At 35.3% G+C, this 25,008-nt stretch overlaps 1 protein-coding gene across 14 annotated transcripts in view; it reads right to left on the bottom strand.

Annotated features, from left to right (window-relative positions):
- The window catches only part of DLG1 (discs large MAGUK scaffold protein 1), a 270,543-nt gene that overhangs the window by 138,041 nt on the left and 107,494 nt on the right, over positions 1-25,008 (bottom strand). For 12 of the 14 annotated variants that reach the window (XR_001885869.1, XR_001885870.1, XM_017873496.1 and 9 more), the window contains one exon: positions 22,859-23,023. Coding sequence is in view for 12 of the 14 variants with exons in the window: in XM_017873496.1 (XP_017728985.1) it covers positions 22,859-23,023 (165 nt within the window). In the remaining 2 variants the exon portion in view is untranslated. Of the gene's footprint in view, positions 1-12,085; positions 12,353-22,858; positions 23,024-25,008 lie in introns of those variants that run through there. The other 2 variants (XM_017873505.1, XM_017873506.1) reach the window with 1 other exon arrangement.

Genomic DNA, 25,008 nt, shown 5'->3' with positions numbered 1-25,008 from the left:
TCTGTTTTTTTTTTTTTTTTTTAATTCAATGCCCTTTTGCCCTGTCACTGCAAACAGGTATCTTCCACATAAGCCGGTATAGTCAAAAACCAACAATATGTCATTTGAACCAGCTTCATATGACTTCCATGTCATAACTATCTCAGAAGCAAACACTTAAAAAACTAAACGCATTTTTAAACAAATCACTAAGGGTATTAAAATGTAAATCATTAAATTTAAAACAAAACAGGTAAATAGGAAAACACATCTAGCAATTAATTCTGTTACAGAAACATGAGTACAAGTATGTTAGTACAGACAGAGATCAATTTAATCGGCACTCTAAAATGACTTGGGCAATAGATTAGGTAGTACAGACAGATCATCTAGTCCATGAATCTATCTCTACTTGCGAGATTCACAATATTCAGTTAAGGTTTCTTATCCCTTTATTATGAAAAGACAGTATTCTATCAGCATTCAGATGACAATCCTGTCTTAGTAAAGGATGGGCCAAACACTAAAACTTTAAAGTAAACAGAGACCTAAAACTTAAAGATATGGTTACATAATTGACAAATGGGGATGAAATTACCATTTGCAATATGTTTACCTGATTTTTATCAGAATGTGGCTAGAGAAATAAGCACAACCACAGACTTCATGACTAATAATCTAAAATGGGCCCTTAATGCTTCCCAGTAATCAGATTTGCCTTGTATTATTCATCCTCTACAAGTCCCTAATGATTCACGTCCCTGTTACCACTCTCTCGAGTTGTCTTCTTCTATTTCCGCCACACAAATACACACATTTTCTATCGTTTCTTTCCTTTATTTTTCCTCCAGAATACCATATACACTCACACGTCACATATCAACATTTTGGTCAATGATGGTCCCCATGTACAAAATTTTAATGGAGGTGAAAAATTTCTACTGCCTAGTGATGTCACAGCAATTGTAATGTTGCAGTATAATGTATTACATTTGTGGTGATGCTGGTGTAAACAATATACTTCACTGCCAGTCGCACAGAAGTGTAATACATATAATTATGTATGGTACATAAAACTTCAGAATGATAATTAACAACTATTTTACTGGTTTGCATATTATATTGTACTTTTCATCTTCTGTATATTTATTATATACAAAAATAAACAGACACTGTATTCCCATTAAGTGACATGTGACTGTGTTTTGGGTAATTATATTTATTATGTCTTCTTCTACTTTAATGTAAGAGCAGATTTCTTTGCTGTTCACTCCTATATGCTCAGTGTCTAGAAAAGTACACATAGGAAGTGTTTAATATCTATCCGTCGAATGCATAAAACCATGTGACTGTCAAAAGAGATCAATTTAATCAGCACTCTAAAATGACTTGGGCAATAGATGGGATAGGTACAGTCTTCCTTCCCCCACCCACTTTCATGCGATATACAGAGCAGCCATTGCTAAAAGGTTCTTTCTGTGTTTCTGGGCAGCCACCACCAATCAGAAGGTGTTCAAGATGTTTTGCAGTTTGATAACCTTAGAAGTTTCAAAATGTAAAAAATTGCCAGTTTCATGTTTTCTCTAGCAGTAACTAATTGCCTAATAACGTCCCATTTGAAAATAAACATGTCTTAGTCAAGCATATTTGCTTAAAATATTTTCATCTCTTTTCTATTCAAACTGCATTAGGAAGTACAACTTCTCACTGAGGACTCGTATTTAAAATCCATGGTGCCCTTCCTCTGAGGTTCCACTAATCTCAGCTGGTGTCCTTTGTTCCCCTACAGGTAGCTACTTCTGTAAATTACTCTCGATTTTACCTTGGCATTCCCATTTTGCCTTTTCAGTTCTCCAATATTAATCTAACCAATCCCATGTATTGTATTTTTCCTGTTAAAATAGTTGCTGTGGTGTCTGTTTTCCTGGCTGCACCCTATTAAAGTTACCAACCCTCTAGCTAAAACATGGTTTCTTCTCCATATCTCTAGATTCCTCATTTAAAGGTCAGAATATTTTGTTGAAATGAAAATGGTGGTAGTGGTGGTGGATAAAAGGGTAGTGATAAAGATGATGATGACCTTACTGATGTAATGTATTATAATAAGTGCTTTGCACATGTTGTCTCATTTAATTCTCATTAAATTTTGATGTAGCTAAGAATTCCCATTTTCTGCAGATGAGGAAACAGACTCAGTATTGAGGTAATTTGCCCAAGGTGGCACAGGCGATATGGCAGAATATAAATGTAAATCCAGGTCACCATCCTCTAAAGACAGTACACTTACCTAGTATACTTTACTTATCTCTTTAAAATAGTTCAAAAAGAGTTTTATTTTGTCTTTACTGTTATCACTGTATTTTACTGTAAAGACAATATATATTACCTGTAAAAAGAAAGAAATACTCCATCAATCCTTAGATCAGGGGTTAGCAAACATTTTCGTACACAACAACAAAAAAAGCAGCTTTATGGACCATGCAGTAATTGTTGCAACTATCCAACACTGCCATTGTAGTTCAAAAGGAGCCATACACAATGCACAAACAGGCATGGCTGTGTTCCAAGAAAACTTTATTTGCAAGGCAGGGCGTGGTGGTTCATGCCTGTAATAATCCCAGCACTTTGGAGGCCGAGGCAGGTGGATCACATGAGGGCAGTAGTTCAAAACTAGCCTGGCCAACATGGCAAAACCCAACTAGTCAGGTATGGTGGTGCACATCTGTAATCCCAGCTACTTGGGAGGCTGGGGCCTAAGAATCGCTTGAACCCGGGAGGTGGAGGTTGCAGTGGGCTGAGATCGTGCCATCGCACTCCAGCCTGGGCGCCACAGTTGAGACTCTGTCTCAAAAACAAAACAAAACAAAACAAACTTTATTTACAAAAACAGGTGGCAGGCTACATTTGGCCTGCAGATTGTAGCTTGCTGATTCCTGCTTTAGCTGCTTTTAAAAAAGGGGAAAGAAAAGGCTAATTAAGTCAATGAAGAAAACAGAAAATGGCTTTAAGACACCTATGCTAACCTTTAAACTGTAATTGGCTTAATTCTGTTGCAATTCTTTAACACTATGGCTTAAAACTAGCAATATTATGGCTTAAAACTAGCAATTATTCTACAATAAAATAAGCCAACTCTCTCTCCTCTAAAACCATGAAAGCGACAATTTAAAAAACAAGTAAACAAGATATACATATGGAAATTTTAAGTTTCACCTATAGTTCTTTAAAATACTTTTAATTAAAAAGTCTATATAATAAAGTTGTGCTCTTACAACTGAAAAAATTTTGATTTTGCCTCTATACTGAATATAGCCTTCCAATTTGGAAAAAAAGTGATTAAAATGATATGATTTTTTGTTCTCTCTTTTCTTCGTTCTCCCTTCAAAATCCTGCTGTGGTACTTAGTTTGGCTAAAACAATTAACTCTTAAGATGGATACACGTCTTCTTTGTTTTCCCTTTATCTTATAAAATACTTCTCAACTGATTTCTTTCCAAATGTATAACCCTTTGATACATCAGATCATCCCACCAAGATTAGTTCAGATTTATATATGGATAAATGAGGGTGGGATCTGTTTTAATTTAAAAGGTTATAATCTCCAATTCTTTTTCTCAGAACAACAAAACAACAAAAATTGTAAAGCAATCATTTTGGTTCCATTCTGTCACAGCTGTAACTTCTTCACTTTTCAAAGCTGCTTGAGTCCATAAGTCAGAGGTTTGATTTCACAGATACTGAAAATACTGTTCAGAAATGCAACCAAATTGGGGCTGAAAGGAAAAAGAATGGACAGAAAGTGCTCCTGTTACCAAGTGCGGAGGGAAAAATCTTTAAATGCATGCCTGGAGGGGCTTGCGTTGTGTTTAGGCTTCTACAAGAATCCCACTGCTCCAGGTGTCACTGCCAGTTGGTTTGTATTTGCATATGCCTGTAAAATGACCACATCAGTTGGTTTAAAATTTTCTTTAAAAGGTGGTAATTGTAGGCTACTGTTCTCTACACAGTCTGAACAACTATTTTTACCTTTATCAAAATTCTAAACTTTGCTATAAAATGGAGGGCTGAAAACATTATCTAAATAATAGNAAAAAAAAAAAAAAGTTCCAAACTTGCACTTAGCCAACAGCAGATTAAATAAAAATTAACACCTGTATAACATCTGTTTATTCATTCAACAAATATTCATCAAGTGTATTCGCCATGCTAGGCTCTGGGGACACCAAGGGAAAAAAACCACACACCTTGTAGCACCAGCTCTTGTGAAACTTATGGTTTAGTGGCTGACATTAAACAAAATCATTATCCAAATGACTACTGAATTAGAGCTGTGATAAGAGGTATGAAGTACAATTCTCATGCAAACAAACACCGCTTGAAAATAAAGGAGAAAAATGTTGCTCAGGCTGACTTGCCCTGATCCCATGAGCATGTTCAGTCACTTTTCAGCACTGTTATTAACACATTATTTTAAAGGTTAGCTTTAAAACGTGTCTGAATATATTAAGAATATATAGTCTGTGAAACTTCTTTCTTTTTGCCTATCTATCCTTGACAGAAAGGCCATCTAAACATTCAAGACACTATACAGAAGCTACAAAGATGGACAACACATTTCCTAACTATAAAGACCTTATATCATAAATTTCAAATGTCTTCAAGCTAAGCCAATCTAATCTACGTTAAGATACCAATTTTATAGTTTTTAATAGACTTTAAATATTTTTAGAGCAGTTTTAGCCCCATATGCCCCCTGCTCACACATACACATAAACTACCCATTATCAACATCCCTGCATTGGAATGGTATATTTGTCACAATCAATAAGCCCACAATGACACATCACGAAGTCCATAATTTACATTAGCGTTGACTGTGGGGGCTGGATATTCTACGGGTTTTGACACGTGTTTAATGACGTTTCCACCATTATAGTATCATACAGAATAGCTTTACTGTCCTAAAAATCCTCTGTGCTCTATCATTTATCCCTCTCCCCTAACCCCTAGCAACCACTGATCTTTTTATTGTTTCCATAGTTTTGCCTTTTCCAGGATGTCATCTAGTTGGAAACAAAGGGTGTGTATCCTTTTCAGGTTGGCTTTTTTCACCTGGTAATACTCATTTAAGGTTCCTCCATGTCTTTTCATGGCTTGATAGCTCATTTCTTTTAGTGCTGAATCACATTCCATTGTCTGACTGTACCACACTTTATCCATTCACATACTGAGGAACATTTTGGTTGCTTCTAGGTTTTGGCAATTATGAACATAGCTGTTATAAACATCTCTGTACAGGTTTCCGTGTGGATGTAAGCTTTCAATTCATTTGGGTAACTACCAAGGAGTACAACTGCTGGATCGTATGGTCAATTTTGTCATTTAAAAAAGCTTATATAACCATTGTAATCAACAACTTTTTGTTTAATCTTCATCTCTATGCTTTTCTAGAGTGTCCTATCGTACAAATGATAAAATTTTATTTTCATTTTTTATATTTATTTTTTATTTATTTTATTTATTGTACAAATGATAAATGTGTTTAAACAGTTTAAGAACCAATTTTGAGTCAGTACATGTAGGTGCACTGTAAAAGTTTCCAGAAAAATAGAAACATAAAATAGATCCTACAACATTTTTTGTGTGAAAGGGGGAAAATTGATTTCCAAGTCTGAGTTATCGTACTAATTTCACAAAGTTAGCAGCCTTTTGAGTAGAAAATTAAGAAACAAATGTGTCTGCCAAGAGTCAGCATCTCACAATCAGTACAACAGCATTTCTATCCTAACTGTGAATGTTTGGTTAGTCAATACCAAAGGAGACGATTTCCACCAATTTCCCTGGAAAATAACCTATCAATCAGAGTCAGCAGTTTCAAAGCAGTTTAAGAAGACTGCCTACCTACCCTACCCTATATGTAGTCTACTTTTTAGTACAAAGGCACTACAGTAATGAACATGAACAATTCCACTCCTTGGAGATGAAGAAAAAAAAATATTTTATCAAAACACAATTACCATTACACATGAGACAAAATGAATGTAATAATGTATTGATAAAACGGTTAGGTCAATTAATCTAGGATGGTCCAAGATGGAGATGTCTTGGTGTGAAATTCAGATCTGTTGCCTGGTGGGAATAGTCAGAAAATAAATGGTTGTAACAGAGTGACCCCATATTCCTCTATTTACTTGGGAAGTCTGTATTTATGGCTGTTGTCTCACTTTAATTATTAATGGTTCCCTCTTTTCATTAAGGTATCCTAGTTTGGTCTGAGTTATATAGTTATCCCAGTTTTGAGGAAATTGAGTGGTTTCTCTTCTCTTCTCTCCCTACCTCATTTCCTTGTGTGTATTTCTTCTCAGAGGGCAAGTAAGAATCATCAGCTAGAGAACTATTACAATGCTAAATAAAGTATGATGCAGGCTGTACAGAAAGTCTAAGGGAAAAGATAAACCATCTGCTTTGGCCCTCCTTAGCACAAGTTCATATGTCCCTGTCTTTTCACTCATTCATCAAGTATTTTCTGGTTATCTACAATGTGCCAGCCACTGTCACAGAAACTGAGGACACAACAATAAACAAAACAGAAAAACCCCACCCACAGGGAGCTAACAGTCCGCCAAGTAAAAAGACAGATAAAAAATTTATGATAATGAAGAATCAGGTGAGAAGACAGAGCAATGTCTGGAGTGAAGGGGTTCTACCTTAGAGGAAGCAAAGAATATTAACAAGTTAACAAGAGAGAAATTAGATGTCTACTTCTGTAGTTCAGGCAACAAATTATTGAATCAGTAGTTGCAGAAGTGTTGAAAAGTGGCCAGATCATAAATATATCTCAAATATAAAGCCAATAGGATTTGGTATTAGACTGGATATGGAGCAAAGAAAAAAGGAATACAAGATAATGTTAAGGGTTTTTGTCTTTAGCATATTAGTGAATGGCATACTGAATAAAGAAGATTGAGACGAATAAAACTAGAAATTCCTTTTTTAATATGTTACCTTTCAGATGCTTAACCGAAGTGGAAATACCGAGTAGAAAGTCAGACATAAAAGTCTAATGTACAGGGATTAACTCCGGAATAAAGACAGAAATATTGATGGTATTTAAGGGCATAGGACTAGATAAGATCACCTGAAATGTGAGTATAAAAAGAGAGTTCAAAGACAGAGCCCTGAGACATCTGAACAGTTAGCAGCAGGAAAAAGGAGGATACTATAAAGGAAAATGAGGCCGGTAGAATATTAAAAGAGCAGTACTATCCACAAGTCAAAGGAGAAAAAAAGAATTTAGAAGAGGGAGTAATCAATTGTGTTAACAGTTGTTGTAGGGTCAAGTAAAACGAACATTGAGAACTGGCCATTGGATTTGATAATCTACACTCATACAAAGTGGGTTTTTTGGCTGGTTGTTTTAATGAAAGATATTATAGCAGGGGTATATCCTGATGGGACTTACAGAGGCAAGTCTAGGGGCAGTACAGAGGCAAGATAGATGATGCAGTGAAGAGAGAAGGGGATTTTGGAAGTTCTTGAACAACCAAAGGGACTAAGATCTAGTACAGAAGTGAATGGGTGAGCTTCAGGCACACAGACAGTTCATTTATTTTAACAGGCTGGAACACAGAGCAAAGATGATTTATTTGAGAATAAGAGCAGGAATTAGGTATTAGAAGTTTCATGTGCAGTCTGCGAGTTGGTATAGAGAAGGCAGAGCTGCAATCTGGATGGTTTGTACTTTTTGTGGTGACTGAGGCTAAAAGGGATGTAGGATCTAAAAATAGTCCTAATGATATGTTTCGGGGATGTTTAGGGGAGCTTGGTAAGAAGTGGATAATCACTTAAATTTAGTCATCTACATGTGACTGGTTTTTACCAATTTGTAGAAGGGAGTGCTAGGAGGGGAGGAAACGTCAAAAACCTGGTAGTCTCATCAAGAATTTGAAAGGCTCTTTGGGGCACCTCCCTTAAACCCTGTAACTAAAGGTGTTGAGATCTCTGGTTCTTAAAAAAAGTGGACGGTTTGTACTTACAAGTTAACTTCATCAGTCAACAATATTTACTGAATGTTTGAATATACTGCACTATCTGAGGTGCTATAATTCCTAATAACCTATATCTGAATTTGTTCATATACTATTAGAGTTAAATGATATAAAAATAACAGGTGCACCTAACTCTAATGTAGCACTTACTATTTGCCAGATGCTGTTCTAAGTACTTTATTAATATATACATTAAATGATTTGGTAGAAGTGACTCAATGACACTGATACTGTTATTATTATCTCCTGGACAATATATCCAATGCATAGCTCTAAAAATTAAATCCTCTTTAACTCAGAAGGCACCGGTTTAGGACAAACAATATTTTTTAAGTATACAAATTAGCCTAAATATTTTCCACACAGTTACTTGAACAATGTTTTCCTGTATTTTAACTTAGGCCAGGGTTTTCCTCTAAGCAGATTATTCAACTCAGCTAATATTTACTCTTTAAGAAAATTTTACTATTCTATTTCAATTCTGACAAGTTATGCCTGTTCCATGTTTCTAAGAATAGAGCTCTGCTGCTCTTAGCTTAATTTGGCATGTTAATTGCTTTTTTTGAGGGGTGGGGGAGCTTTCTGAATATGTATAATGATCTTATATGTTGAGATTTTCAAGTAGTCCAAAATGTATGAATAGTTGCTATACACACATTCAAAATGACCGAACACTTCACAGCTATCTAAAGTTCATAAGATTACTACTGTCATTAATAAATGTTGATATCACTAAGTAAATGAAACTTTTCACCTAGGTGTTAATCAAGTAAAGTCTAGAAGTACTGCACTGGAGTTCTTTAAAACCCTGCTGAATATAAAAACTGGTCCCAGATTGGAACAGGGCTGCATATGCTAAGCAGGACGGGGCAGATTATTAAGTGATCCTAAACACAAGAATAGGAGGGATGCTGAGGGTGAGGAACAAGGAGGGCTTGGCAACGCACAGAGAACTTTACCTGTATTAAATGGTTTGAAATTAAGGACAAAAGCACTATGAAGCCTCAAACAGAAAAGTTTCACCAATGTAATTCCTAAGAAACTCATTTTAATTTAACATTAAAAACAAAAAAGCCCCTCAAAAAACTCACAAGGTAAAATGAGATAAAATCAAATGATAAAACTTAGAGGCAGTCTGTAAGCTATTTGGTTATCACTATTGAGTGGGGACTGAAAGGGGTGAGGAAAGCAGGGGCATCCGGGAAGTGTGACTGGAGGATAATATGAAGAATGGAGGGGAAGCAAAGGCTGTGGAAAAGGCGATGGGCTGCTGGGAAAAACCAAAGACACTTGTGAGGGAAGAGAGAAGACCCAACCAATATAGGTACTCAAGAGGTATCAGATTAGGCTGTCATGTTTTGGAAGGCCAGGAGATAACATCTGAGGTGAATGGAATAAACATTCATTAATTCTATAAGCATTTCTTAACACCAACTCCATGTCAGACCCTAACTGAGGAGCTAGGGGTCTTGCAAAAGTTTATAACCGCCCAGCTTCCTCATCATTCAAAAACATTAATGACTTCCTACTGAGTTCCAGGTATCCTAGTAGAACATGGCACACAATCTTAGTCATGAACATGACTGCCTTCAGCAGACAAGCAATTTAAATGAATCTATAAAGTACAGGTTCTTTTTATGTACTGTGGTATATTTACGGGGATATTAAACCAGATAATTTTTATACTATATTTGGGGGGGATACTAAACCAGATAATTTTCATACTAATAGAACTTGACTTACAACTCTCCAATCTGCAAAAAGTATCATGTGGCTTGGTCATAAGGAATTAGATTCAAAGGTGATCTTTCTATCAAATCCTAAAAAGAGTATTTTTGACACCAGTGAAATAAGAGACCTCTGTTATTTACCAATCACAGTACAAATCACCCTATTATATTCAAAGGTATATATTATATGCTCAAAGTATGAAATTTCAATCTACATTGTTTCTAACAATAAATCCCTTGGTGCTGCAAAAGAAAGCTGCCAGCCAGGAGTCAGTAAGTGAAATTTAAAAAAATATTCTAGCGTCAACTAAGATCCAATTATACCTAAAGTTATTTTTCAGTCCTATTATAACTTGTAAAATGAACTCAAGTTATAAAAAAAAAATAGATATATAAACTATCCAATGTATCAGTTATAAAATTGTATAAAATGAAAAACAAAATGTGGGTACTCCAGTGCAAGAAAAACAGAAGCTAAAACCTCTACCCTAATACCTGTATTTCCAGAAATAAAATAGAAAGGTAATGAAAAAGACAAAATGAGAATCAGGAAAGAGGTCTGAAAGAAATAAAAACTATTAATAACTCACATATTAGCATGCAGGAGTACTCTGAACCAAAGTGGGTAAGGGGATAACATTTAAAATGGCTTTGTAGAATTGATCAGCAAATAGAGGTCATGACTATTTTAGCGCAATGATAGCAATGTTTTGCTCCAACTCCCAAGCAACTATAATGTAATTCTGTGGTTTCAACAGCTTATACATGAACTACTTTTCCTGTCTTTTCATTTGCATGCTTTTAATAAACTGAGTGACAAATATATCAATGCTAGTGTTATCTGTGTATACATATATAGAAGGGTGTATATTTACATAAACCATATATATATAAAAAGTTTTAAAGATATCTTTCTTGTTGACAATGGAAAATACCATGTAGTATTATCTACAATGAGTAACATTGTCAACCTTCAGTCTTTGCATCCTTTTGTGATATATATAATTGTAGTCAAAATAAGGTTAGTAAAATTCGTGGGGCAGTATTCAATTTAAGAGTTAAATCAGTGGTTGCCCATTCAATAAGTTTTGATTGTAACTTAACCTCAATGCCTACGTAATGACTCCCCCTTCCTAGGTAATTCCATTTCTCCCAAATATTTAAGAAAAATAAGCAGAATTTCTTACTTAAGAAAGTTGATGTTATTTTAAATCCACACTTTTAAAAGACAATTATTCTAGTAACCAAAAACAGTAAAGAAATTTATAAAAAATATATAAAGAAATATAGAACTGTTGACAGTTATAGTTTATTGTGCTGCTTCTATTATTTTCTTTAAAAGATAGCTTTAAGGGAATTTATTTTAAAAGGTCCTAAGAAATGTGTATGTATGTATTTTCTTAATTTAAATATCACTGATGTCAGAGGACAAATGCATTCTCAACTTGTTTTTAAATTAGACAATTTCTCATCCTTTTATTTTTACTAAAGTTGAACTGACTGCTTGAAAATATTTAGAAATATGAATATTTCCCCAAACCACCCCGTACCAAACAATAGGTATCAAACAATTATTAATTTTTCTTTATTTTTCCTCCTATAGACAATAGCTCATTTCCTCAAAAAGTGGTGTTACGTGATTTTTTAAAAATTTTGAGACTTTTAGTATTTGCTCATCTCTTTAAATTGTGATTTTAATATGTGAAAAAATATTCCATGACTGTGTAATTGTACAAGTTCACTAATTTCAAATTAAGCTAGATAAATAATATTTACAAAAAAGGATTCATTAAATTCCTTGAATAAGCCATAATATAGCTAAGATGTAAGTATATATAATACTAGCCAATTATTAAATTGAATCTATTTTCAAAACACTGAAAAATGAAAATATTTCAAAGTATCTTCTGTTTCTTTACTATAATAGTCTCCCTAAGGTTATCTAATAACATACAAAAACTAAACAAACCAGCATTTTCTTTGGTCAGACATCATACTCTACAGCATTTAGCACAGTCTAAAAAGGAGATGAGCATTATTAACTCACATTTTAATTTATGTATCAATGGGTTTATATTTTTAGAAAAGTCATTCAATTGAATCTGAGGCTATTTTGTTTGGTATTACATAAGAACATAAGGAAAATATTTCTTGTTCCCCTTTTGTGCTAAAGACCTGCACGGATGGCCAGAAAACATACATTTCTACACATCCAAGGTTTCAAGCCATAAGACTATTTTTTAAATAAAAACTCTATATTAAGACATTTTTACAAAGCAAATGTAAACAGAAATAGATTGAAAATAATTTCAACAAGTGGTATGTTACCTGGGTGGAGCTGGTGGCTACCGAGATGCAGTCAATAAAGCTGTGTCTTCGAGTGAAAAATGCAACTATCTGCTGCCAGCGTGAAGGTTCTGGCTCAGCCTGCAGTTCATCTGACGAGCCCTTTTTTGCCCAGTGTTTCTGCTTTGGGCCTGCTGAGCCATGGCTAGAGCTAGTATTGCCTCCTCGACTGCCGCGAGAGTATAGAAGTGTGTTGTTTCCGAAAATGTAATTCATCTCTGCAGCCCTGCAGGTGGTTGCCAAGCAGGCTTACTTCTCTACCAGCTGCTGAGTGGTGAATGATCGGTAAAAACTGCAGCTAGAATTACAGCAGCATCACTTGTAGATCAGTGAAAATAAAAACCTTGAGAAATGATGCTCATTTTCTCAGCGATTTCTTCCTATGAAAGAGCTCGTATCTTCCCTCTGTACCTGTTAGCTGTATGATGGCTGAGTTTATTTTTGCAGACAAAAAAGACGACATAAGGTGGATTTCTTTCTCATGATTATTTTTTCACCAGCGTCTGCAGGAACCAAAAGCTGTTCTTTTGTTAGCTGATAACTAGATGGACTGAAATCCAGGAAGTGAGGTCGATTAGCAGGTAAAGAAGGATGCTATAAACACTGGACTACCAAGACCCTGTGGGGTGCCTGATTTAAAGCACTGGGTGGAAAAACCCTGGATTACCAAGTTTCAACCACAGTCTGTAGTAAAACCCAATGGCACCTTCAATGCTTATATAAATTATAAATATGAACTGAATTAAAACATACAAGAGGATTCTCTCTGCAGATAGTTCTGACTGTTTAAATGATTTCACTAAAAGAATCTTTGTCATTCATATCCAAATGTCTACACCAGGCAGGATCTTACACATCATCTGGCACTGGCTCTAAGTTGTTCAAAGGTGCTGCCTACGTTAAACTCTGAATATCTAATGATAGCGCTTCATTACAAATGGATTTTCCTTTATCATTTTATATAATGTATTGGCTTTTAATGATTAATAACTGAGTCTCAAGGTAGATTAATTACTAAAACAAATATTTTGCTTCTGGAACTTTTATGATAAAAAAGAACTTTCAAGAAATTATCAGAATCATCTCTCTAGTATTTTATAAACATTCAGATTACAAGGTCATAAATTTCTAAAAATGAAAAAGAACGCTGGTAAATTTTTTGTTTTATAATCAGTGAAACGTGTTTTATCCAACTCTACATAAATACTACTCTGGTTCACCAAATACTATTACTTGATTGCTAAAGGAACATATTCTAACATCTAAAATCTACGTTAACATAACAGTTCGCCTGAGAATTGCCTGGGGCGCTAGTTACATATGCAGATTGGTGTATCCTCTCCCCATCAAAACGTTAGGGGCAGGGGGAACCTGGGAATTTTTATGTTTAAAATGCTTCCCAAGTGACTCCTAAGTACCTTCAAGTTTGAGCATCACAAACTCCCAAGTAAGCCCTCTTAACACTGTGCTATATTAGTAAATATTACAACAATGGTCATTTAAAACAATATGTGAACAAAACGCTACTTAATAATTTACTATTGGTTGAATAATTCAATTTTTAAGTTAATAAGAGCATGTCGTAAGTCCCAACCTCAGCCACGGAATTTTTTCAGATGTGGACTGAATGTAGACTGACAAAATCTTGCTTGTCTATGTGCTTACCAGCACCAACTAGATGCAGCCTTTTGTCAAACTACAACCTTGAGGTCCACTGCAAATCTTGACTCAGCAAGAAAATATGCTAATGCTGTCTCTATGATACCTCTGCTAAGATGTGAACATGTGCTCAGTAAGGGTGGAGAGCCATGTGGGACTCTTGAGGGTAAGATATTTTGTGACAGATTATACTAGAAAGTATGCTGCTTCTTCCCAAGGAATGTGCAGGCAGTAGCTGACAACTTGTGGCCCCAGACAGAGTGATCCTATCTAATTCGGAGTAGGAGAATATAAGAAAACACTAAGGGCGGACAGGTAACTAATAATACTCTTGTGAAGGAAAAAATGAAACCTCCTGGAAAAAAATTCAAGTTTTATTATGGACCAGGTACCTACTAAATACCTGATTAGTGTGGTTTATACAAATGCTACGGTAATTGGTCTGGCCCTAAAATATGTGCCTTGATCCATGTCTGATGAAAACCTTAAGAAAAGGGGAGGAGAAAACCCGAGAACTGACATGAGCTCTGCTATTCTCAATTAGTACGGATGAAGATCAGGAATCCAACTCTTGAATGCGAATCTCCTACCTCAAACTGTAAACAGTACTAACAGACATACAATAGTAGGCTCTTAGTGTACATGTATTTAGCCTACAGAGCCAAAGAACTTAGGGGTACAATCTAAAGTTGACAGATCACTGCCCCCCATATTTCCCCAATGTACAGGGAAGAAATACTTCTCAATGTGAATTTCCTATCCAAATCCATTCACATCAAGAAAACAACTTCAAGTTTTGAGAAAGGCTTCTTTATGAAAATGTCCTGTTACATGACCTACAAAAATCTAGAACACCTCATCCATTGGACAGCAGTCAGTATATGCACACATAAAATCTACACCTAAATCACAAGAGGGGTTTCCCATAAGATTAGACTGGGAGGTGGAAGGCAACCAACTGTTCTTTGCTTTAGAATATCCTCTCTCATTACACAGCAGAGATGAAAGATAAAACTCCATTAAAACCAAATTTAAGTTCATTAAAGAAAAACCAGGAAAACCTATTTACAACAATGGATTAAAAGATGGTATGCAATCTAAACTACCAAAAGCAATCACTATTAACATTTTAATATGACATACAAAGAATTAATATTCTTTTTTCTGTAATGTTTTTTCTTTTTCAGAGTGATAATATAATCTATAGAATTCTAGCCTAAACAATAGGAGAAAGCTTAATTTAGTAAACTAAATATGATTAGTCCAGTGGATTACTATGTAATTCAAAACATGATTATGAAACATTTATGACTATGAGGAATATTTACTTTGTAATATTAAATGAAAGTAAAAACAGTTAAAAATTTATACTGGATAGGCTCTCAGTTATTTGTGTGTGTTTCTAAAGTCACAAACCCAGCAGTCTTTAGTTACAGAAACAAAGGCAAGTACTAAATAATCTTTTATGTTGGTTTTTGAGACGGAGTCTCACTATGTTGCCCAGGCTGGTCTTGAACTCCTTGGCTCAAGCCATTCTCCTGCCTCAGCTACCCACGTAGCTGGGGTTACCACCATGCCCAGTTGACTAAATAATCTTAGTGAAAAATGTAAAAAGGTAAAGGACAAGGGGACAAGCAATACTGAAACTCTAAAGGACAAAAAAAAAAAAAAAAAAAAAAAAAAAAAAAATACAAAGTAACTACCAAGCTAATGTAATGTAAATGCAATATAACAGGCATTTTTATTACTCTTTTCTAATGTGGGCTATTAAATTTCAAAACACAGAACTGTACTGAGGTAATACAAGACTGAGAAGACTGACAATAACATATAGATTTGTTATTTATCTAGAAAAACCCTGAATGTCGCAAACACAAAATCCCTTCTGTATGAGCACCATCTAGTGGTCAATGTATGCAAACTATATGCTCACCTTAGTATACCAGGTCCATCTAAAATAGATAAAATTCAGTAATTTTAACATGTTCCAGAGATGTAAAATAAAGTTGATTTCAAAACTGCTCATTATATACTAGAAATAGGAAAACTTCTATTCCTCTAGCATTTGGTTCAAAAGGCCTGCATTTGCTTGTGTCCATTTTTCTGCCACTCCCATTTCTTACATTTTTTTTTTTTTGCTAGGGATTTCATTTCACAGTATTCTCAATACTACTGGATGAAATAAAACACTAGGAAATATATTTTTTAGCACACTTATCTGCTCATTTCCTGTTTTTTTGGTTTGATTTCAAGTCCCTCTTAGCAATGTTTACTTTATATATGATAGTTTGAACATAATTTTTCTTGCTATTGAAGACAAAAACCAAATATATATTCTTTGTTTCTTCAATGATCACTGCAACCTCTCATACACTCAATAATGCTCCTACTGTCCTCCTTGTTGCTTCATGTACATTTCAAACTTTTCGGGAAAAGGCGAGGTGATTATTTGTTCGATTTAGTGTTCTAACAATTTTTCCTAATTCTCAGTTCATTTTTAGTTTTAGAATCTTGACACTTTCTTATATAACCCCAAAATCTACCCACTGTGTCCTTCTCTTCTACATTAAGATTTTTAAAAAACTATTACATCCCCAATTTCTTTCTTGTTATTCTTTCCAACACTGGCAAGAAAGTATCCCTTTCAGAGTCTTAAATTATAAAATCATAATTATCTTTATGCCAAGTCCTGAATAAAGTAACCCAATCACTATCTTACTTTATTCATGATTCCAGTAATGAGAGACACCATCACCACGCCACCACCACAATAATCTAATAGATTAATTCACGGCATATTTCATGGTGGCAAACCCTTCATAATAACATTCATCATACAGATCTTTCAGATCTTGCCCTCATTTCCTAACATGCAACCTAAGTATCAGCAATAATATCATAAACCTTCCTGCATTTCTACAGTTTCTTGTGATTATCACCCTTCCACTGTATTTATTTACCCCAGTAACTGCCTCCTCTGACTTGGCATCTTACATATCCTTCAACACTTTGTTCAAATGTCAACTTGCTTTTTTCAGAAAACTCCAAGAATTTAATTTCTCCCTCTTTCATGTTACATCATATCTTTCCATTAAAAAATGCTAATCACTGATGTCTAACAAAGTTACTAGCATAGATGTTTACTAACTGTTTGCTAAATGCATGTACTTGCTTGACACAACTAATATCCTAGCAGTTGATTTTTAAAGCATCTATTAAATTGTATTTTTAACATTAGCTTTTATTAGAATTGTGAAGACTAAAGCTGTGCCTAATTTACAATCTATTCAGCAAACCACTGTTATTCTAAGGTACTTTTTCAAATTATAAAAATAATAATTTATATCCTGCCTTCTACACGCAGCATAACAGCTGTTCACTTCACTCTAAACCACAATACTATGTAAGAGGAAAAGCTCTCTATATTAGCTTTTATTTTAAAAAACAGACTACTAGTCTAATCCTTGACGCTGTATTTTAAATGAACTGTTGAGCTTCTCACAACACTTATTCCGGTTTTAAAAGTTAAGATGAAACAACATTAAAGCCTGCCTTCTTATGTCACAATCAGGGCTGTTCTCCTTCAGTTCTGGCTTTCTAACAAAAGTTAAAGGAGCCTGCCTACTCTGCTACGCCCGCCTACTCCAAGTCTATCACACACCTCAAATAATCATTTCACGTGGCACCTGCCACCGTAACCTACGAATGAAAGAGGGAGCAGGCAGAAACTCCCAAACAGCCTTAGTCACTCTTACATTACAATTCTATCAGAACACAATCTGTCAGAAAGTTTCAAGAACTTGAGAAACGTTCATATTCTTCTGACCCAGTAATTTGACTTCTGGTAATCCATCCAAAGGAAATAAACTAAATACTTTTCATGTCCAAAGATTACTCATTGTAGCTTTCCTTACAAAATCTAATAAAAATGAAGGTAACAGATATCAGAAAGGTGATATGGTCATCAAACTATGGTGCAAATGTATCAGGTAACAGTATGTATCAAGTACTTGATACATCATGATATTACACAGGAAATATACAAGAAAATGGTGTTTAACAAGTTTACAATAGGAAAAAACATAAACATATTAAAGCGTGATTTAGAAAGAAATGATAGAGAATAGACACAATTTTTTTCTACTGGGATTGAAAATCCTTATCTATTCAGTTTGCAAATATAATCAGACAGCCAGCAAACCAAAGTGAGGGAAAGGGGACTAGTGGTTTCACTTCAGAGCCCCAGAGGATTATTTATAATTGTTTCAGAGACTGATTCTGTTAATACCCAACAACATAAAACAAAACGAACAAGGCAGAGCAGGAGAATGGCCCACAAAGATGGCCAGGTTTTCAGCTGCTTCTCATGGAACCAGCTGAATTATGACCGTGGTACCCTGAGACTCATGAGAGCCTGCTGGTACTTTCTTGATCTTAACAAAATGTGTCATGTCAACAAAGGTTTCCATCTGACTACACGAAGACTGCCACTCAGGTAAGGCAATGAGAAAATGCCAGCAACTGGAAGATTTCTACCAATTTCAGAAATGGTAAATGTGGAAAAGATAAGTCTTACAACTGATGATAAAGGACATTTTAATTTTAATAACATACTCCTTTACGTAAGCCTCTATAAAATATTTCTTTAAGAAGCTGTAAGGGACATAATCCTTTATCATTGTAATAATAAACAAAAGCAAGTACATGTAAAGAAAAGAGCAATTTAAAGCAGATACCAAAAAATTGACTTTACATCACTTATGGTCAGGAGATTAAGGAACGAATGAATCAGATTAAGAACGCAGTGAAAATCTTAAAGTATCAATGTGTTCTTTCTCAATATTATAAATTTAAGTCTCTCACTCTAGAAGGAGGATTCGACAAATGATGTCAGAAATTTACTTGTAAATATTAATAGCTCAACACAGATAGCACAGTAGTGCAGGAAAATACCTCAAGCTTTGCATTCACGGGGGACTAGTTCCAGGACTGCCCGAGTATACCCAAATCCTCGCATACTGAAGTCCTGAAGTCAGCTATGCACTTATACGAAGTCAGTCCTCTGTATACTCAGGTTTTGCATCCCACAAATATTCTTATGTTTGACTGCATTTGTTTGAAATCTGCATTTGTTTGATCCACATATAAGTGGAGCAGTGCAGCTCCAACTCATGTTGTTCAAGGGTCAACTACAGTAGCAGTAATAGTGGCGGGACAATGCTTCGCAACTGCGCCCGTACATTAGAAACACCTGGAGAACTTGTAAACCTCCCAAAGGCCAATCTGTATTCCAATTCACGTACGAAGATTGATCACCCAGCATTTAATTAGAAGAATCACATATGGAGATGGCTGCTAAAAGCGTTTTGTCGGCTGGGCGCGGTGGCTTACGCCTGTAATCCCAGCACTTTGGGAGGCTGAGGCTGACAGATCACGAGGTCAGGAGATCGAGACCATCCTGGCTAACACAGTGAAACCCCGTCTCTACTAAAAATAACAAAAAATTAGCCGGGTGTGGTGGCGGGCGCCTGTGGTCCCAGCTACTCGGGAGGCTGAGGCAGAAGAATGGCGTGAACCCGGAAGGCAGAGCTTGCAGTGAGCCGAGATCGTGCCACTGTACTCCAGCCTGGGCAACAGAGCAAGACTCTGTCTCAAAACAAACAAACAAAACCAAACAAAACAACAACAAAAAAAGGGGGGTTTTGTTATATTAATCTTTGATTTACACCAAAAGTCTTTCCAATTATCATAATGAAGTAGGTTTTCACTGATGAAAGTAGTGACTTATTAAAGAGCAAAATGGGATTTTGCTGGTGAAATGCATAGTATCCCAGTTATGAGAACTGGTTGGATTAATTTAGAGACAGAATTCACCCTTGCTTAGGAAAGGGAAGACTCTGGAGAGGCCTAAACCCTTAGGGATAACACCTTAGGTTTAATCTGTAAGACGTCTGGAGACTCTGGGTAAATAAAATCTTGTGTCTGGAATATTGTTTTATCTGCTTAGAATGAGCATTTTTAAGGCAACAACGGAAAGCTGGGGTTTCATCAGATTTAAAGAACAGGCTACACAAAATATGCATGCTGGCTCACTGTTTGTTTAAATGTCTGCTTGTGTCATAATCTGCAAACATACCAAAATAACTAGTAAAAGACCTACCAAAAGACCAGAGTTGGCCATGTGCAAATCGGCTTTGGTTGGTTTGTAACAATGAGGATGACCAGAAATTCAAAACATCAGAAATTTAAAAAGTATACATATCCCGGGAGTGTTTTTGGACAAAAACAATAAACAAATTAGATTAATTCAATCAAGATAAAACCAGGCCTGGGCTGACAGGAACAGCGCACACAACAAGAGGGGAGCTCGGGCTTTAGTGTGCTAAGGTTCTTATGCTGTCTGGAATAGGAGTGAAAGGCATTTATTTATTTATTTATTTATTCAGACTTTTTAAAGTTAAACATATAATAAAGTTTCTACAATAACCACTAACAGAAGAGAAACAGTTTTTAACTTCCAAGCTAATAGTAAGGGAAAATGAGATGAGAAAATACAATCCAAAAGAAGATATGAGCCAGGTGAGGAGGCTCACACCTGTAATCTCAGGACTTTGGGAGGTCAAGGGAAGAGGATCACTTGAGGCCAGGAGTTCAAAACCAGCCTGGGCAACAAAGCAAGACCCTGTCTCTACCAAAACAAAAAAATAGTCAAGCATGGTGGCGTGTGCCCGTAGACCCAGCTACTTGGGAGGTTGAGCTGGGAGGATCACCTGAGCCCAGGAGTTTGGGGCTGCAGTAAGCTATGATAGCCAATGCACTCCAGCCTGGGCAACAGAACAAGCTCCTGTCTCAGAAAAACAAAAACAAAAAAGACAATATGAAAGGAATAGTCCCTAATGTTTAAGAATTAAACACACTTCTAAGTAACTCATGAGGCTAACAAAAAACAAATCACACTGGACGTTAAAAAAAATATAATAAGAAAACATTACGTATTCAAACTTGTGGGATACATTTAAAAATCCTGTTTCAAGAAATATTTATAAATGAATACTACTAGAAAAGAAGGCTGGTAATCAGTGCAATAAGCAACTGACTTGAGAAACTAGAAAAACAAGAAAACAGAATAAACTCAAAGAAACCAAAAAAGAAAAAACAATAATGATAAAAAGAGAAAGGAAGAAAAGATCAAAGAACTGTTTCTGCCACTAACTGGTAAACAGCCAGCTGATTTTTTGGCTGTTTACTCTCCCTAACTCTCTTTTAGTTCCTCAAGGGAAGATCAGATTACTTATACTGAACACAATCTTTAATTGATATTCAGCTATCCTACGTGTAATTTATATTTACATATACACATGTGCATGTACATACATAAACACGTCTATATGTATGTGTATGTGTGTAAAAGAAGAGGGATAAGGGTGGGCACACAGGGCAAGGACTCAAGATAATTTTTTTTTAAGATGGTTCTTTGAAAAGACCATCTTTGAAATTGACACTTTTGGCAAGAATGGTGAAGGAAAACAAAGAGCCTGAAATAAACGATATTATGAACAAAAAAGGGGCCATCCCTACATATGCTATAGATATTAAAAGGTATTAGCAGGATATCATAAATAATAATTTGAAAATACATCTGAAATGCTAAAAAATTACTCAAAAAAAAATAGCCTAGCAAAATTAACTGATAGAAAATTTGAATTGTACTATAATCACTAAAAATTTTAACCAGTAGTATGTTATCACTCCTCAAAGAGAATTATAAAATCCAGGTACATTTTATTCGTAAGAAATGATCCTTAAGCTAAATACACACAACCAATAAAGAATTAGTATTCAGAATACATAAGGAAATACAAATCAATAAAAAGAACTACCCAATACAAAAACGAGCAAAAATCTTAAATGGGCCCATAACAGATAAGGAAACCTAAAGGATCAATAAATATATCATACCTCCCTAATAAAATTCCCATTAAAATCACAATCAGATACCATTTCAAAACCAAAACAATGCCAAAAATAAGAACACTAATTGATGAGAACATGGATCAACTAAAAACGTTAGATGTTGCTGCTGAAAATGGAAATGACACAGCTACTGAGAAACACTCTGGCATTATTCACAAAGATGTATATATAACCTGTGTTTTTAGGAGCACCTTTTATACTAGTAATAACTTGAAAATAAATCCATATCCAGCAAAAGTAAAATAAATTGTAGTATATTCATGAAATAGAAAACTCTGAAGCAGTGAAGTTAATCAACCTGAGGAATGTGATACTGAGTAAAAAGTGCAAGTTAAAGGTAAGATACAGTATGAGTCCATTTACATAAAGTCCAAAATATGCAAAACAATTGATTAGCAATCTAAATATATGGTAGAACTTTAATAAGAAGGGTAAATAAACTCAGGATTGTAGTTACTTCTGAGGGGAGAGATGACAGGATCAGGAAAGGTCACGTATTTGGAATTTAAAGATTATGTTAACGCTCTTTCTTTTTTGAAATGGAGTCTTGCTCTGTTGCCTAGGCTGGAGTGCAGTGGCATAATCTAGGCTCACTGCAACCTCCGCCTCCCAGGCTCAAGCGACTCTCCTGCCTCAGCCTCTCGAGTAGCTGGGACTACAGGCGTGCGTCATCACGCCTGGTTAATTTTTTTGTATTTTTAGTAGAGACGGGATTTCATTATATTGGCCAGGCTTGTCTCAAACTCTCGACCTCAAGTGATCCACCCATCTCAGCCTTCCAAAGCACTGGAAACACACTTTTTCTATACCAACTAATATTTAAAAGCAAGTGTTTGAAAATATTTCAGTGTGCTGTATTTGAAATTTAATAGTTATTTCCTTCATAGGAATTTTTAGACTTAAAGATAGCATCACTGAATAACATTCATTTATAAAATATATATTTAAAAATGTTTTCCATTTTCCTGAGTACTAACGAGCACCTTGAAATTCTCCATAACTATGAAACTACAATGGGGGTGGGGGGTGGGGAGAACCTACATGAAGGAAAACTTCTCTCCGAGCATGAGCTGTACGTCTAACAAAACTAACAGTAATTCATAACAACAGATACTATCCTACCTTTATCGGTGAAATATGAGAATGAGAAACAAATCCATGGACATTCTCAATCTCTGATAAGTTCTTCTCTGAGACATGAACCAGTTCGGGACCTACCACTTCATTCGTGATTTGTGGGGAAATGTGCTCCTGAGGGGGTGTATCTTCATCCTGATACCTGTATTTCTGTAAAGAAAATATGAAAAAGCCCTGATAAGCAAAGTGAGTTTAATTCAAATCATGGTTTTCATAACTAGCCAAATACTCAATATTTAGCAATATAAAAAGTATATTTATGGTTTAATACATCAGATCTGAGAAATAGGATTTTATTTTAGAAATAATGCCAATAATTTAATAAAATTATTTAATTTAAACATTAAAAATAACTCAAAGCTAGGTGATAGAGAAGCCTGAATACTGGACTGCTCACTTCTTACCCAATGTTAGCTGAATCATGTATTTCTAAGATACAATTATTTAAATAAAGTCAACATGAAAAGGCCAAGTTATGCCTCTTAGTCTGGTTTTCTTACTCCGTTAACTTGCATACAAAATTTTTTAAAGTCAGCCATTTTAATTTCTACCTGAAAATTAGTTCAGCAGACAATAGCGTTTTTTATTTTAACTATAATCTCTCTCTCTCTCTCACACACACACCTCTATGCAACCTGTTTCTAAAAAATTACTATAATTAAAAAAAAGCTTCCTCACACCAAGCTGAGAAGGCCGACGGCATAAATAAAGCCACACTGAAATAAAATATTCTCTTTCCCATCACCCTCAAATAAACCTACTCATAAAGAAAAGACACAAAACAAGGCACAATAAAAAAAGAATTTCAACAAGAAACCAAGGTTTATTAAGTTGCTCTTATCAATGATTTAAATAAAAACAGCAAACATAAAGTGATATTTTTTTAAAAAGGCATACAAGTGGGTCAGTACCCAGTAATCCCACTACTGGGAACAAAACCAATCAACCAATCAATAAATGAATAAATAAATAAATCATTCTATCAAAAAGACACATGCGTGTTCACTGCAGTGCTATTCACAATAGTAAAGAAATGAAAACAACCAAGATGTCCACCAATGGTGGAATGGATAAAGAAAATGTGGTACATATACACCACAGAATACTATGCAGTCATAAAAAAGAATTAAATCATGTCCTCTGTGGCAACATGGATACAACTGGAGGTCATTATCCTAAGTGAACTAACACAGGAACAGAAAACAAAATACTATTATGTTCCCACTTGTAAGTGGGAGCTAAATACTGAATACACATGGGCACACAGATGGGAACAATAAACACGGGGGACTGCTTGAGTGGGGAGGTGGAAGGGGGTGTGGGGTGGATGGCTACCTATCGGGTACTATGCTCACTACCTTGGTGGCAGGATCGTTCCTATGCCAAGCCTCAGCGACACACAATTTACCCATGTAACAAACCTGCATATGTAGCCCCTGGACATAAAAGTAGAAAAAAAATGGGTCAGTAAACTTAGAGGGAAAAACGCTCAACTTCTTTAGTGAGAAGAAACAAACAAACAAACAAAACCCAGCATTAGCTGAGAGACAGTATGAAGCAGTATTAAGGAGGAATGCCAGTTATCTGTTGTATAGATGGGAGGAAAAACGTACATTTGTAAATGCATACCAAAAAAAAAAATCCTAACTATGGGCTTGAATGCTGAAAGTTACTATACAACCTCCAGTATCACTTTTTAAACAACATCCTTCTGTAAAATGGTACAATCACATGGAAAACAGCAATCTGGTTTATATCAACATTACCATATTCAACATGATACAAGAATAGTGTTTTCACAACCAATAAAAAAAGGTTCTCTAACTTTATCCTGCAAGCAAGGCTGAAGTTAACATAAACACAGAAAACCTAACACAGTTTACATACTCAGTTGAGTGGAAGCACAAGTTAAGTACTCTCAGGAGTAGATATAAGGAAGGAAATTTGGTGCCGTCTTTTGAAACTCTACAGGTACTCAACAACTTAGGATATGCTTGAGAAGAGATACACGGATAAGGATATTCACTACAGTTTGGGATTTTAAAATACTGACAATAAACTGCCTTTCAATCAACTAACAAAATGTCTAAAGAAAGGAGACACACCCATCGTAGGAAATTCTACACAGAAGTTAA

This window comes from Rhinopithecus bieti, unplaced genomic scaffold (assembly GCF_001698545.2).
Source record: "Rhinopithecus bieti isolate Rb0 unplaced genomic scaffold, ASM169854v2 scaffold_5626, whole genome shotgun sequence".
Lineage (NCBI taxonomy): Eukaryota > Metazoa > Chordata > Mammalia > Primates > Cercopithecidae > Rhinopithecus > Rhinopithecus bieti.
Note: the sequence above shows the minus strand (reverse complement) of the source record. Positions and strands in the feature narration are given on the sequence as shown.